The sequence below is a fragment of the Cavia porcellus genome, unplaced genomic scaffold, assembly GCF_034190915.1.
Source record: "Cavia porcellus strain 051 isolate PalLab524CR breed Dunkin Hartley unplaced genomic scaffold, mCavPor4.1 scaffold_28, whole genome shotgun sequence".
Classification (NCBI taxonomy): Eukaryota; Metazoa; Chordata; class Mammalia; order Rodentia; family Caviidae; genus Cavia; species Cavia porcellus.
In genome coordinates this window covers 10,756,869-10,773,796 of record NW_026947511.1, presented here as the reverse complement: position 1 = coordinate 10,773,796, position 16,928 = coordinate 10,756,869, and the positions used below count along the sequence as shown (strand labels likewise).

The following is a 16,928-nucleotide window of genomic DNA, read 5'->3' as shown; positions in this document are numbered from 1 at the left end:
CTATGCCATCCTGCCTTGGAGCCACCTGATTATGGACTGAAACCTTCACAGACTGTGAACTAAATAAGCCTTTCTCCCCTTTTCTTGGGCGTCAGGTATTATGTCTTAGCAATAAGAGTAAAGTAACCAAGACAATCTTTAATGTCTAACCTTTAATTTTTAGAGTGACATTCTTGGGACCACACAGTATTTGAGCTTCTTTAACTGTTGTAATACATATATAACGTACATAATGATCACAAAGCACAAGCCTAAAAATGTTTCTGTGTCACTTGGCTGGCTGTCTCATATTGAATTGGTATGCAAATTTTATCACAAATAGTTGGAAAACAAGGATTGGAAAGCCAGATGTTTGAACCTGAAAAGGCATATCACCATAAATAACCTTAGACTGGAATTCACCAGTATGATAAGATACTTTTTAGTTGTTTTGAAGGCCTGTATATTTGGGAAACATAAACGTATCCTTTAATATATCATGAAGTTAGTAATAATTGGTATTACAGTTATATAGAAATCTTTATATTTAGTTTTTATTCTTATGACAAAATTTAGTCACTTTTAACAGGTTTTATAAGGTACAAGTGTATTGACAAGAATTAAGGATATCTTTACAGCTCTGATAAGTTTAAGAAACAATGTTAATGGCTGCAGGTAGACTACGTAATACACAAGTGGATCTCATTTATAGAATACCAACATATTTATTTAATCAAAACCATTAGATGTAGACCAAGTTCAAATGTCAGGATCATATTTAAAGAGATGTCAAAACTTGACTATTTTATATGTTTAAGGTCTAAACATATATATCAGAGAGAACACATTAGTTATTTTGTATGTATTAAACTTAGGTAGTGTTAACTCTATAAACTTAACTTTAAAGTTTAGACTCATGATGGATTGTTTTTATATGTACAAACATGCCTAAATGCATGTTATGCAATAAATTAACATAATAGTTATTTATTTAACTAATTATGGACTGATTATCAAAAATATTTTATAGGGAAACATTTTAGTATTCTTTAACTCATTTTTTAGTAATTATAAGCCTAACACAGAAAACACAAGAAATTTATTTTAGTAAAATATAGAAACTTTGCTTTCAAATATAGTTTGTAAATTTACCCAAAAGCATCTTAATATTTTAGAAAAGTCATACTGTTTTAGACATAGAAAAGCTTTCAGTTATAACCAAAACAATTATTTTAGATGACCCATAATAATGGTTAATACTTTTAAAGTTATATATATATTATCTTTGATCAAAGAAAACTCTTATACTATTGGTGTATAGATGATAATGTACATTGCACTTATAAGACTGACTTTAAATGTTATCTTGGTAGTCTAACAACCTGGGTGGAAAAACAGTAGTATTTCAGTTCACAAACTTAATTTGTTCCATGATTTTGAGGAAAATGGCTGCATTTAGCAAAATTCTGCTTAACACTTCTTTTTTGAACCAAATTATTCAAAATAGAAGTGTTTGTAAACTGAGATATTACTATTTGTTGCCAATTTTATTTATTTATTTATTTAAAGGGGGTCTTGCTATGTAGTCCAGGCTTGCCTCAGATTTGCAGCAATCTGCCTGTCTCCACCTTCCAAATGCTGGGATTATAGATGTGAGATACCATGTCTGGCTTTGTTACCAATTTTAACAACATCTGTATTCTTACCAAAAGTGATTTAAATTAACCTATTGTTAAACTATATGAAAACAGGCAATTGAGATACTGTCTTGAGTATTTATCTACAAGCAGTTTAAGTAGAAATTTTGAAGGATAATGTATATTTAAAAATTAATATAGCCAGGCGTGGTGGCTCACACCTGTAATCCCAGCACTGGGGAGGCTAAGGCAGGAGGATCGTTGTGAGTTCAAGACCATCTTGGGCTACAAAATGAGCTCAAGGCCAGCCTGAACTGCATAGAGAGACCCTGTCTCAAAAAGACAAAAAAAAAAAAAAAAAAAAAAAAATTAATGCACAGAAGCATACTTATTAACCTAAATTATATGTAACTTTTATGTTATCAAACTTTCAGGCTTTTATTGTTATGTAAGCCTCAACCCTGTCAGTCTTTAACTGATAATGTTTTAAATAATTTTGACTTCCTGAAAACTGGTCTTCTGTGGAAATCTTAAAAACAACCAAAAGGAAAAAATAGAAAAACAAATTGTTGACTTCAAAAACAATTTTTTTAAATGAAGCAGTTGTAGATGCTTTAACTAGCTATTAACACACGTTGAACAGATGAATGAGCAAATATAAAAACACACAAAATAATCATTTTAAATCAGAGTGTACTCTCAGATATATTGGCCAAATGGAACTACAGAAACTCTTTTACAGTTTTTAGGTTTGTAATTATGAAAAGACTAGTTAGAACTTTTTTTATTGATCATCAATTAACAGAGATCTCTTGTAATAAGAGTCAGATGGGAAAAAAACAAAAACAAAAACAAAAAAAACCACTTTACACCTGTGAATGCAAAGGCTGTTTCCAAGAAGGACCCATTTCATAAAGAAACAAGAGAGAGGAAGGCAGCCCTGACTGTTGCTCTTGCTCGGTGCCCAGTCTAATGTGTTTCTTAGACTTAAACTCATCCAGTGCCAGCAGCACTGAGCTGAGGTGTGAGAAAGTGGGCAGAACTGAGTCTGCTACTCCATCATAGACCTAGGCCCCCTTCCTCATGATCCTGTGTCGTTTGGACCATATTTAGCTATAGGTTTTAACAGTTGCTGGCCTGGTGAAATGATTTGGAGAGAAATCATGATGAGAGAGGGGCAGTCCTCTAGGGTCTAGGGGTGTGGATAGCCTTTAGTACCTGTTTCTGTTTAAAATTGTTAATAAATTCATAACAGCCCCTAGAAATGTTTTCTGCTTTATCCAAAAATTTACTTGTGTTGTAGAAACCAGTTAGTCTGCCCTGTATTGCAGCATTTTTGAGGGGAGAAGAAAGTGAAAGGAGTTAATTTTTAGTTTTGTTTAAGGGATGAAAGGTTGATAAATTTAGATTAAAACTTTAACATTTATTTTTTTGAGAGTTTGAGGATTAAATTTAAATCAATTTTTAAGCATATGACCCAGAGATAAATGAAGCTCAGTGTTATGGTTTGTGTTTGGATATCCCTCCAAAGCCTCGTACACTCATGGCAGAGGAGCAGGCTTCTAGAATTTATGATTGATTCACCGTGCAGTGCTGGGATTATGGATGTGAGTGCTATACCCACTCTAGGGTGAGTGTGGCCTGCATACAATATAATGGTTAAAAAGAGTTGTCTCTCCTGACTTTTCCCTTTTTCTCTCATTGCTTCTGCTGTCTTCTGCTGCCATGAACTATTGTCCTGTGCCAAGTGCCACTCTGCTTTGGATCCAGCCAAGTATGGAATGAAACATCCACAAACTGTGAGCTAAATAAACTTTTCCTTCTTTAATTTTGGACGTCACCTTCCCTAATTTTGTTGTCTCAGCAACAAGAGAAAAGTAACCAACACAGCTTTACTCTGGAAGGGCCTCAGGGAGGGGCAAAAGTCACCATTTTAGAAATGTGGTCCTGAAATCTCAAATAAGAAATTGCTTTGAACAAAGCCTTGTTGTGATAAATTGCATAATTTCTTTGGGTCAATGCAGTGGAGTGAGGAGGACCAAAAAGTGACTTTGTGCATAGTGTAGGAACTAAATCCTAACCATCTCAAGGGCACAACAGTCAAGACCAAAAACATAGCAAACATGTCTCCAAAGACAACAGCTAAGATTGATTCTAACTGCATTGCCAAACAGAAAGTAAACCAATGATCAAAGAATCCAAACATCAGCCATTTAACTTTTTGACAAAGAACAAGAAAGAGAGAGAAAGACACACACACAAAGAAAACAAAGGACAGATTGGAGATGCTCCTTTAAGCTTTATTACTTTGAGCTTATTAAGATGTATGTTTTTGGCCGGGCGTGGTGGCTCACGCCTGTAATCCTACCACTCAGGAGGCTGAGGTGGGAGGATTGTTTCGAGTTCGAGACCAACCTGGGCTACAAAGTGAGCTCAAGGCCAAGGCCAGCCTGAACTGCATAGCGAGACCCTGTCTCAAAAAAAAAAAAAAAAAAAGCATGTTTTTGGAAGTAACTCTTTGTAGTGTTACCCAGAAATCAGTTATTTTCACTATGTCTTGGAAAGAAGGTCTTTCCTGCTGGTTGCAAGAAAAATTCCTGCTCGGACACTGAATTGGCCAAAGCCCTTGTGTGTGCCTTCTGGATGAGCGTGAATTCTGATTCCACTCTACCCCAGGGATGGGGGTATATAGTCTATAAAAGAATGTCTATTTTGGTGCCCCTTTAGATGAACACTCATTTTTTTCAGGAGCTGCCAACTGGAAAGGAAAAAAAAATTTAGGATTGCAAAGCAAAGCACATTACCATGTCCTGACGTACTAATAAAAACTATCTCCAAAGGTGAGCTTCCAAAAACCTGTCCCATAACCTCAGGCTGAATCCTTAGGCACACTCACACAAGCTATCAGCCAAAAACCATTCTAAAATCTGTCTGTAATAGACCCATCTCATAACAACTGAACAAATTAAGTAAATTACCAAATCCTGTTTGCAAAAATAAAAATATCAAATCATGGAAGCCCATGTCACAATCTTCTATGTTTTCAACTTTTTTTTTTTTTTTGTCTTTTTCCTTTTTATCGGTACCGGGGACCGAACTCACGACTGCCTGCTTGCAAGGCAGGCACTTATGCCGCTGAGCTAAATCCCCAGCCCCTATGTGTCTATGTTTTCAACTTTTAACATGCTACAAGCAATCAGCATAAACAAGTATCAAACAATGAATGACAATTTTTGAGTTTTTAAATGAGTCATAATCCAGAATTCAGTCACAATATTTAGGAATGACATTACACAAAAGTAAACTCATCTCCTTCCAATTATCTCACTGGAGCCTCCAAAATAATAGAGGTGAAATATAATTGCCAACCTGCTAGATACTAGATGTGCTGAGTTTGTGCCTTCTGAAATCAAAGTATGAATTTTGAGGAAACACAGAGGTTAAGAGTAGGAAAGGTTTATTTAGAGATAGCTCTTGAGAAGCAGAAGGGCTCTCAAAAGTAGGATATCACTGAGGCCCTTTGTCAGGGGTAATTTATACAGCAGAGTCACAATGTATGTACAACATGGGTCAAACTATAATCAACCTATTAGGATTACGAATATAACAGCTTACCTAATTTTGATCCAGTAGGAGGAAGGGTCACATAGCAAGAGTACACAAAAAAACAAAGGCATTTTGGTGAAGGGATGGATCTGGACGTTCCGGTCATCTACCTGGGTGACTGATGTCTATCTGGACTTCTTGGGCTAGGTAGTGCTAATTATAGTTTTAAATTATTGCTTATCCCTTTGAGAGGCATATAGGCCTAGCCATTCCATCTTTATCTTGAGGGCTGTCTTCAGATGTGCCTCCAGCCACAATTTTGATGTTGTTATTTTTTTTTCTTTTCTTTTTTGGTCTTTTTTGTTTTTATTGGTACCAGGGATCGAACTCACGACTGCCTGCTTGCAAGGCAGGCGCTTATGCCACTGAGCTAAATCCCCAGCCCCTTTACTGACTTTTTTGAGCACTCAGTTTCTCTCAAACTGAGCATTAATTTCTACCTAACGTACCTGCCTATATTAATACCATCTTATCAGAGGTGACCACAGGTCTTTGACATACCAGGCATGGGCTCTACAAGTGAGCTCTGTCTCCATCCCTAAGTAGGAAAATCTAAGTAACTGGTGATCCATGCATAGTAACCCACCAGAGTTAAGATAATTAAGAGACACAATTCTTTTGCATAATATGGTTTGTTATAACCTCTGAAAGTATTTTTATTCATGAGCCCTACATGTCTTTCTGTAACAGTGTAGCCTAGGGCCAGGGATTTAGCTCAGTGGTGTAAGCACCTGCTTGGCAAGCCCAAGGTCATGAGTTCAACCCCCAGTACCAAAAAAAAGAAAAGTGTAGCCTATGTCAAGATGGTACAAAAACTGTACAGTAATTCATTAAGTTTGTATCCTAAAACACAAAGGCTGTCGTTGCCTTCTGTTAATTATAGAATAAACAAACAAACATCTAGTGGAAAATGTTATTAGAAACATTGGGTGAGCTAGGAGTCGGGACTGCTTGATCTAGCTTCTATAACAAACCCAAGCCAAGTAAGTTATCAAGCTAGCTGACTCTTCAGGCAAAAGTGTTCTTATTGGTAGATTTCTGTATATAATTGAACAGGACAGTACTCTTAAAAAGGAAAAAGGCATAGTAGTCATTCTCAGGCAGGACACAGTTTAATTGTACTTGGAAGACAGAAAATTTAATTGCCACATTTAAATTCTAGGTAAAAGTTGGCCAATCAGTGAGATAAATGCTCCAGATTCTATAATCAACAGGACTTGAAATGCAGACAGTCCTGTTACAATTAGCAAGTCCACAAGAACCCTGCAGAATAAGGCACAGCTGAATGCCTCCTTCATAATTGCTTCAGGGGTGACAAAGGAAGAGAGGAATCTCTGAACTAGTGGCCTGGGGCTATACTCTAGGAGGTAACCAGGACAAAGTACTGTGTCTAGAAAAAAAATTGCAGATAAGATTTCTATGTCTAAGCTATGTAAATGAGGAGTTTGTTTCCTTTGAAAACATACTGTTTCTATTCATTAGCTTTCAGTTCTCTGACCTCATTAAATTTATGTTAAAGACCTGAAAAAAATAGTATTTCCAAACTCATTTTTAAGTGCTATGATTTTTGCTTGTAGATTTCCTTGTCTTTTGGGGATCCTGCTGTGCAAAACTAAATGCAAAGATTTAATAAAATTAAGTAGACAGAATCTGCAAAAGAGAAATGGTTTATTGTATATAGAAAAGATAAAAATGTCCTGCTAAGCTAAGTACAGTATTATACTTACCTACAGAATTCTTTGTGACGTTCCTATGAGTCAGATAAACCTAAATCACAATTACAGTACTGTGGTGTCTAGACTTACTCTTTTAATCTCAAGACACTTTTAATAAGAACCCATATAACTGGGCAGTCTAGAACTGATATATTTTGTTTAGTCTAACCATGGAATTTAACAGTGATCTACTGATGGGTAACAAAGTCGAGTTAAAAACATTAAATAAAGATAGTACATTAATATGATTGAAAAACCAAAAGACACTAAAGGAATATAAGCAACATGACATATGATGTGAATTATGGCCCTAGAGTTATAGAACTTGGCAATCCTTTATGTTATCTTCCTACCTGGCCTTCTAGTCATATAATTTTCTTGTATATTGGTAAGGAGATCTTGAAATATACTGTGAGGAGAAGAAAATGGGGCTATGAAGGAGAATAATGACAAGGCAGAGCAGGCAGGAGAACAAACAGTGGAAAGATGGATGAAAGAGGAGAAAGATCAAGTTTGTACAAAAGAATCAAGATTTTCTCCCAGGCTTCTCTTGTAATTGTGTTCTGTGTGTGTGTGTGTGTGTGTGTGTGTGTGTGTGTGTGTGTGTAAATATTATGTGTAGAAGAAAAAGAAATGAAAAGAGCAAAACGGATAAAAAGTCATTTAGCTGGGGAAAGTGGTTAAGTCACTGTGAATTTTTAAGTATGTGCATGTATTACTTGAATAAATGTTTGTGTCATTTTCCTTTCTCATATTGTTTGTATCTGGATACCAGCAAGTATACAATATTTTTAGTGTTTTGAAAACTAGATTATAAGGATAAACAAGCATAAATATTCACAGGAGAAAAGAAATTAAAGATTAGGCCTTGAATAACTCATGCTATAGACAAACTAATATTCTCTAACACAATGTGGCCTGGTGAATCCAGAATTAAACTTTGTGTACTATCTGCTTGACTACAAATAGGTTCATTGATTAGTCCTGACTAAGAACTGCGTTTAACTTTGGAAGGCAGCAATTCATTGACTCAAACTGTTCAGCAGGTGGCAGAGTTCCCCCTGTTCCTGACGAATTTTGGTGTTCTCTTTTTTTCCTCAAAGGAGCTTGAGCCTCACAATCCTTTTCTTTCTCAGTCACAATATAATGATTGCTTCCTTTACATCCTTCTTTGGAAGTTATTCTATCTATGATCTTAGGAACTGCAGGCAGAAGCAGACTTACAATGTGAAGCATCTCATATTTTTCATGTTTGATTCTTAAGGTCTTACTCTTCAAGGGCTAATGTCAGAACACTTAAGGGCAGAGCAAACATTAGTAATTATATTGTTACTTTCCCTTCTTATTCCAAATCCTATTTATCATCTCTAGTCAGGCAGTCTCTTTGTTCCCAATGTTCACTCCTATGCAGTGCTTGAACTGTCACTAAAACCCATTTCTAGTTAAATTTCTTTTTAACTTGTTTAGGTTTTCTATAAAAGCTAGGTTTTCTTTCATCTTTATTTACCGATGGGGTAGCAGGAAAATTCCCAGGCTCCAGTGAAGAGTCTTTCACTGAATGTTACATAATCTGGACATCTAAACTATTGGTCCTTAGTTTCTTCATTTGTAAAGCAGGATTGCTTACCAGCAGTTTTTGAGATTTCTTTTCCCACACTATTAAAACATAAAGCACAACAGGTGCTTTACGATTACATAATCTCAACACTCAGGAGGCTGAGGCAAGAGGTCTGCCATCAGTCTGAGGCCAGCTTGGACTTCAGAGCAAGACTGTGTCCCAAAAAACCAAGAGAAGAAAACAAAAACAACATAAGCCAGTTTGCCATTGTCTGGAATGAGAAAAGGTAGTGGCACTTAAAAAAAAAAAAAGATTATTTCTGACATAAAAAAATATTTGTTTAGTGTTGCCGGGGATTTAACCCAGGGCCAATATAGTTTAGGCAAGTACTCTACCATTGTGCTACGTTCCTAGCCCTTTTAAAATCTTTTTTTGAAATGTGGTGTTGGTTGCTTAGACTGGCCTCGAACTTTTGATTCTCCTGCTTCAGTCTTCCCAGGAGCTGGAATTACAGATATGTAAAAACATTTTTTTTTTTTTTTTTTTCTGAGCAGCAAAAGTTACTATGTAAGGGCTGAGGATTTAGCTCCTCGGCCTAAGTGCCTGCCTGATAAGCATGAGGTTGTGAGTTCAATCCCTGAAAAAAAAATTATTAAGTGGTAAAAAGAGTAAAAATAGGTCTAGTTGAGGCTAATACAAAGATGAGAAGATTGTGAGTATACAACAGGAAGTGAAAAAAAAAAAACAAAGATGAGAAGATACAAAGGCTAAGACACAGTCTGTGTGCTGTATAGTATCTCTGTAACACAGCGCCTACAGAAGACATGGTGGGTACGTCTGTGGTGCAGCAGAGACTGAGCTGACCTTTAGGCTTACATGCTGGAATTTCTTTCTGTGCTCATTTATTTAAAAATGAAAATAGATTTGGGCTTCCTCTCTGGTTATTTGATATTCTTTTGATAATAAACATTTATTTTTAGACTTAATAGGATGAAATAACTTTCTGCTTTATGAAAATAATAAATGATCATTGTAAAGAACCTTCAAAGCATAGAGAAAGTAACAGATGAAAAAGAAAAATTCCTGTCCCTCTGAAAGACTCTTTCCTGTCCTTCCCTCAGAGGTAACCACTGCTGTCTTGGCTGTTTATTCTTCCAGACATTTTCCAGTATTTATGCAGATACACTGCTCATTTTGGTTTTATATCACTGAATATTTTTGAAAATATATTAGTTCTGGAGTAGAATTATGCATGTCAAATAAATGAGTGAGCAAATAAAGAAACTGAAAGACTAAGGAACAAAGGAATTGACCTAAGAGAAGGATCATAAAAGGTGTGGTCATGGGAGTCATTTATAGGGCGAGGTCTGAGCACCGTGTTGGATTGTTAACATCTACCCCTTCATCTCTTTACACCTATGCCACCGTCTCACCAAAGGCAGTCTGTTTCTTATTCCTTGACTCTTGGCCCCATTAATGCTGTGGACAACAGACTGAGCAAAAATTGTGATACCTGGGTTTATAACTGAGAACTTTAGTTTTTGTGGTCTTGGAAGATAATCATCACGTGAAGCTGTCTGACTACACCACTGAAGCCAAATACACTTCCTAAAGGGAAAGAGACTATGGAGATAGATCCAGTTAGCCCCTAGCTATTAGAGCACTTTAGCTGGGACACTAGAAATGTGATGTAGCCATCTTGGATATTACAGCCCAAGTGAAGCCACCCTAGCTAATATTGCAGGATAGAGACAAACCATCACTTTTAGAGCATTCTGGCACAATAGAGAAGCAAAAAGTACAAAATGAACAGGTTTATTGAGTTGAGGATGTGTAAAGGAGCACACAATCTGTGGAAGTTGGGTTATCTCCTTCAACCAGGTACAGAGAGGCAGATGGTTATATGACCTCTGATCAGTAGTGGCACATGGGGCTGATATTGATGACGTGTGAGGAACCAATTGGAATTCTTTGTGTATGCAAACAGGAAGGGGAGTTGCAATTAGAGCTGAAGAAGAAGCAGGAAGTAGGAAGTGTTTCCACTTTGGCCTTCCGCCATGTTAGACCACCGCCATAAGGGTACAGTGATTTATACTAGGGCAAGAACCTTTCAATCACTACTTATCCTATTCATATTGCAGAACACTAAGCAAGTCAGTGCTTTTTGCCATTTTAAGCTATTGTATTTTGGTAGTGTGTCATGCAGTTTTGATATAATACCTTGACAGAAATTGTTGACTCAAAGTTGGGTTCTGGCATAATAAAACCTGGGCATGGTGGTGCATCCCATAATCTCAGTTTACGTGGGTGGCCGAGGCACAAAAATGGCAAGCTTGAAGCCAGCCTGGGCAACTGAGCAACGCTCTGTATCAAAAATAAAAATTTTAAAAAGTCTGAAGATATAACTCAATATAAGGTCCTTGGATCAATTCCCAGTAAAAAAAAATAATAATAATAAAATAAAATACAATAATTCTGGCACTGGTTTAGGGGTCAGCTCTTGGGTAGAGATTGGAAAGAAAGGTGATTAGTGAATTCTTTTAAAAACTTAGTTTGGCTTTCAAAATTTTTATTTTGAAAAAATTTTAGGCTAGCAGAAAAGTTGCAAAAATGGTAGCATTCATATATATGTACATTCTTCCTTCAATAGTCTTATGATTATTAATAGTAAATTACATTTTATCAAATCCAAGAAATTAACACAATGTACAGATCAGGTTTTCTGGAACTCAATGTGGGGCCCTACATTTGTAACTACTAATTTTGTCTCTGCAATATGGACAGTGGACTCTTCATAGAAGCTGTAGAAGCCCTGAGGAAATTGCTATTGGAAGTCAGAGAAACAGTGTTAGGAGTGGCTAAATCTCGGGTCAAGTTTTTGTGCAGTGAAACACAGACAATAGACTGTGTACTTCATCAGTGTGTGAATCTGCAAAGGAGATGCTTAGGCTGATTATTGCAAGTGTTGGCTGGCTGCCTTCTTTTACTGATGCCTGATGGTACACAAGCAAAATATGCTGGTGTCACCAGAAAGACATGTGATTGAAAAAAGGAAATATTGTTTTTTAAGCAGAACATAGAGAATGTAAACAAACCCTAGGAGGCTCCTTAGCCTGCAAGTCTCAAATCAGAAATGGCTTCAGGGACCTACAGTGTGGCCTCAAGGTAAAGATCCAGACTCTGATAAGATGCTGGTTTTCCTTTAGACAAAGGGATTTCCAAGAATCTCAGTGGCTGTCATTCAGCAGTTACCTCCACAAGTCCAAATTAGAGATAGAGGTTTCTTTTTTTTTGAGTCAGAGGCTGGTTATGTAGTTCAGGTTGGCCTTGAACTCACTGTATACTACAAATTGGTCTTGAACTCACTGCATACCACAAATTGGCCTTGAGTTTGAGGTGATCCTTCCCGACTCAGACTCAGAATAGTGGGATTACAGGTATATACCACCATACCAGACCGAGAGGTTTGTTTTTGAAAGAATTATAGAAATTGCTTTGTGGGCAAGAAGTGAACCCTGATTGGTATGGTGGCACACACCTTTAATACCAACTCTTGGGAGGCTGACACAGGAGGATTGCCATGAGTTTGAGGCCAGCCTGGGCTATGTAGTGAGATCCTGCCTCAAAAAAAAGAAAGAAAAAGAAAAAAGATTTCAAAGTGTTAGCCTGGACCTCAGACAGTAGTCAGGAGATACTGAGGAAGCACCTAAAGAGACGGAGTGCCCCTCTACCATCTCAGCTACCCCTAGCTGAGGTACTAGACATGTGAGTGAAGGTATCTTGGACTTTGCAGACCCTGCCAAACTCACAGTTGAGGGGAACACATGTATTTCCCAAGTTCATATCATTAGGGAACAGAAGAACTGACTTTTCCAAACTGCAGAACTGTGATTATTTTAAGTAACTTAAGTTTTAAAGTTTTTAAAAAATCAATCAGTAGATAACTGAAAGTTATCAAAAGATAATATTTTTATTGCCTTCACTTTATGGGCTGGGATGGTGTCAGCTAAAGAAGTCAAGTTTTAAAATTCCATAAAGGTAGACTGTATGCCAGTCTTTGCTCTGTTCATAAACCTTGTTCATATTTTCTTTGGTGGATGCCAGTAATTCCTGCACTTTAGGAGGCTGAGGCAGGAAGATCTCAAGTTCAAGATCAACTTGGCAACCTAGTGACTTAATGAAGATGTTCCCAAATAAAAAATAAAAAGTAAGCTGGGGATATAACCCAGTACAAAATGTTTTTCTGTCATTCTCTGCTCCACCCCTCCACCCTTTTTGCAGGACTCTGGATTGAACCATGAGTTTCACACATGCTGGGCAAGTGCTCTACCACTGAAGTCCCAATTGTTTCATTAGTTTGAGGACTTGTTAAGTTGCCCAGACTGGTCTTCCACTTGTGATTCTCCCGTCTCAGCCACTAGAGCTGCTAGGATTACAAATGTGTGCTACTGTCTTACCCACTTCTCTCTTGGTGCTGAGACAAAATACCTGACACCCAAAGCTAAAGAGGGAAAAATTTATTTAGTTCATGGTTTGTAGAGGTTTCAATCCATACTCTGCTATCTCAATGGGCAGAGTGGCTTGGCAGAGGCACTGCAGAGGAGAACAGTTTATGGCGAGCAGAAGATAGCAAAAGCAAGCAAGGGACCTAAACAGTGTCTTTCTGCATCTTTTATCATATGCACAGTACTTGGGATGGGTAGTACTCACCACCTTAATCCTAATGCCCTGATCCTAACATTACATCATGAATCAATTGTAGCATCACACATTCTAGTTCAGGTCACTTCTGAAGTCCTGCCTATGATCACACGAGGCTTTGAGGGGACATTTAGGCATAAGCCATAACAGCCACCAAGGCACAGTTTCTAAATCACACACAATTTCTGATTTCCCTAGAATCACCCAGCTCAAACCCTATGTCTGTCAAACTAATGATTTTCTATAGCACAACTCTCTGCTGAGATGGGAAAATAAAGTCATCTGAATTAACTTTCGGAGAGATTTTAGGACATGAAAGGCTTATAGAGACATTTTCTTTTAGAATATTGCTTTTCGTATGACCCATGCAATGCTTTCTGCAGAACGTCTTGGGAAAAGTGTCTATATTTAAAAGAACAATATTTATTACTAGGATGAATGAAATATAGGGAAAGCCTTCAGAACCCTGGAAGAATGGAGCAGTTTAAATGAAAACCAAATGTATTTTTTGTATTTTATTGTTCTTTATTTAGAAAACACTAAAAAAACATAAAAATAGAGAGGATTGCTTAGAAATTAAAGCCATTGATTTGGGTCTCTTCTTCAAAGGTCAGTGTGTGGGAGATGAGAAAAGCACTATAGCGACTGAATAGTCCCACAAAAGACATTTTAGCAGCAAATCTACAAAGAGCACATCTACTATTTATATCACCTACATCAAGTTGCTGTTTATCCAAGAAACTAAAAAAGAAATTTTCTCCAAACATTCTTTGGGTATAGTAGTAATACAGTTTTGGAATCAGTTATTAGAAATTATAATTAAAGCTGGTTTATCATGCTCCCTAGTTATTCTATAAAGTCTCCGTGAAGCTTTATATACTTCTCCCTTTGTTACAAGCTTCTATTTCTCCCTAAGGCATGCTGAATCCAGACAGGTAATGAAATGAGGTGTCTGCAAACCAGTGTATTTGAAAATCTGTTCACTAACAAAATATTTGAAGTAAAAAAAATTATTTTTCTTGTGCACCGGGCCAGGCCATTTGTAGGTTTTAGCTTTACCACATGGGGAAGGAAAAAGTGAAGAAAAACAAAACTTGAAAAAGGCTACAACAATTATTTCTTTCAGGAACACACAACATTGAGAAAGGCAGCAGATTTCTGTTCAGCAACTCCCAACATCCAGCTGATATTGCTATCAGTCTGGTCAAATATATGCTAACCTAGGTGATCCTTTCATTCACCACTAGAGAGAAGTAGAGGGACCTGATGTTAAGCAGCAAAACCCATTTCCCGTTTTCTTCCTGCTCTCATATTCCGGTGCTTGAGGGCAGTGATGCACATCCTCTCTCTGTTTCAGAATACGTGTGCCATGGGAATCGAAGAAGATCCTCTCCAAGCTAATAGCTAGCAAGACAGAAATGCACCTCGTTTTGTTTTCTTCCAGGGAAGCAGATTCAGATCTGCTCAGATGCTGTGAGACTGATTGTCACACAGGGTAGGCTCCAGGGGAGGGGTAGAATAAGGCAGACTAGTAACTAAGACTCTGGGGACAGATCAGCAACCTGCGAAACACCAATGTGGGACCTTTTACCCTCCCAATCTACTTCCCTTGATCTAACTTTATCTTCATTTCCCGTTCCCCACAGAGCAGTAGTAGATAACTGAGCACACACTGGTCTGGTTTTTACCATGCAATCTAGTAAGCACACCTAGACATCCCGGACTCCTTATCCTTGGTGATTTGTAAAATAAATCTCTAACTCACTCTAGGCTGTGTGAACAGGATTTGCATATTTAGAAACCAAATGGGGGGTCTTTCTCACACTCTTCCCAGAATGGTCTCCATTTCCTTTTGCACTTAAGGTCCCTGCCTCCTCAAGTGGACCAGAACCGAGCACAAAAACAGCCTCCAATAAATATCAGCACTGAAGCTTCAGCAGATTGTTGCCTCCTGCAGAGCTGTCTTAAAGATGCTGCATATAAATGCTAGACTTAAGTAGCCTCAGAGATCTCTAAGAACACTGTAAATATCCCTGGTTTAATTAGTAGTCCTGGAGTTAGGTAATGGCTTGTGGCTGAGCTAGTCCTCTTGAGGTTTCCAGTCTTCAGGGACTGTCTGCAACTATGGTGTGCACACACATGATCTTCTTTCTCATATGCTTCATAAATCTTTACATTTTCCTAGGAAACTACTGACAATTATTACAACATACATGCTTATCCATTCCCATTCCCCCAATTTCTAAAATGACCCAGTGCCCAAGTCTCAAGGCAGATACTTATGGATTAAAATTGTTTTCTTGAGTTCTACTTCCCCAGGGAAAGAATTAAAAAGGAAGAAATTCCTAGGTTGGTGTTGATTGATGTTAGTTCTCCCCAGGCAGAAGGTAGATATTTGCTTTGTAGCTGATTGATGGGGGAGGGGAAATGGGTTCTAGCCTTCAGCATTTCTGAATTAGCTGACTTTTCGCCACAGATCAACCAATATGGTTTGTAAGGAGACTTGACATATTTGTTCTGGGCTGATGCTGTTAACTAGGTTTTCTGACAAGAAAAGCAGACTGTACAGTAGGTGGGGCGCGCTCACCAGTTAAGGGGTAGCGACTGGAAGTTGTGCCAACTGGCAAACCCAAGCAGCAGGCAGCAGAGATAACTTCTTCGCTCTAGGAGCTTAGAGCCAGAAGAGTTCTTAATCTGCTAGGGGATGCGTCGGACCTCCTCCCACCCTCAGCCCTCCTCCCACGGTTGGGAGCACGCAGTGTGGGCAGACCCTGGGCGAGGAGCCCCGGGTATCGGTCCTTAGGCTTGCTCTGTTGAGACAGGCGCGGGTACTGACAGCCTGGTGACTCTCCAGCCTCGCGGTCTGCAAGGCTAGGCGGCGGCCAGCGGAGCCGGGCGGCGGGGGCACGTGCTTGGATGTGGTGCTTGTGTAACCAGTTTCCCAGGCGCTCGCTAGACAGCGCTCCCGCGGGAATCTCGTCGGTGCCCCCTTTTCCTCCGCGTCCCGCAGGGGAGTGGGTCCTACTGCGCTGACCCGGCGTGAGTACCAAGCGAAGGAAGCGAAGCACTTGCCGCAGCAGCTAAGGTAGAGCAGAGGGAATTTGGAAAGTTCCCCAACTAGGCGCACACGTGACCTCCTCCTGAAAGTAGTTCCGACGGCGGCTCTGGTATCCTTCCACCTCCTTTTGAACCCTCCTAGGCTTCCTCGCCCCGCCCACTCGCAGGGCTGCAGCTTCCTACCGTTCTGTACTGCACACTCAGGCCTCCGGCTGGCACGGTCCAGCGGGGGACGTGCAGGGCCTGGCCCCGGGCGATCCGTTCTACCAGGTTTTCACCGTGGCCGAAAAGGGGCGGGGCGAGAGAGCCTCTGAGGACCGAACTTGGGTTCTCTACGGAAAAGATGCTAGGCTCTCGAGGGGGCGGCGGGCATGGGGGGGGGGCGTTCTTCACGTGTGGGGATCCACCTTCAGCCTACCTGCACAGATGTCCTCTGCGCCCTGGAAATCCAGGGGGATGTGTCTGTATTCACACTTGGTGCGTTGCCGACAGTTATTCTTTTTTGGGGCAAATAAACTGCGTTCCGTAGGAAGCGTGGGGCTGCGAATGGGAGCCGGTGAGGCGATACCCGCAGGAGACACAATAAGGAGTTGTTCTTTGTGCAAAGACTGACACCTTGAGAACACAGTGGGGGAATCGCTAGGTAAAGGCTGCTTGAGCCAAATTCTCGTAAAC

At 39.1% G+C, this 16,928-nt stretch overlaps 1 protein-coding gene across 1 annotated transcript; it reads right to left on the bottom strand.

The window, feature by feature from the left end:
• Nucleotides 1–13,698: 13,698 nt before the first annotated feature.
• Nucleotides 13,699–16,527, bottom strand: Klln (killin, p53 regulated DNA replication inhibitor; the record flags this gene model as incomplete). The annotated part of the gene is made up of 1 exon (XM_023566689.2): nt 13,699–16,527. A coding segment is annotated over one exon (642 nt), but the record flags the coding sequence as incomplete, so codon positions are not given.
• Nucleotides 16,528–16,928: the final 401 nt, after the last annotated feature.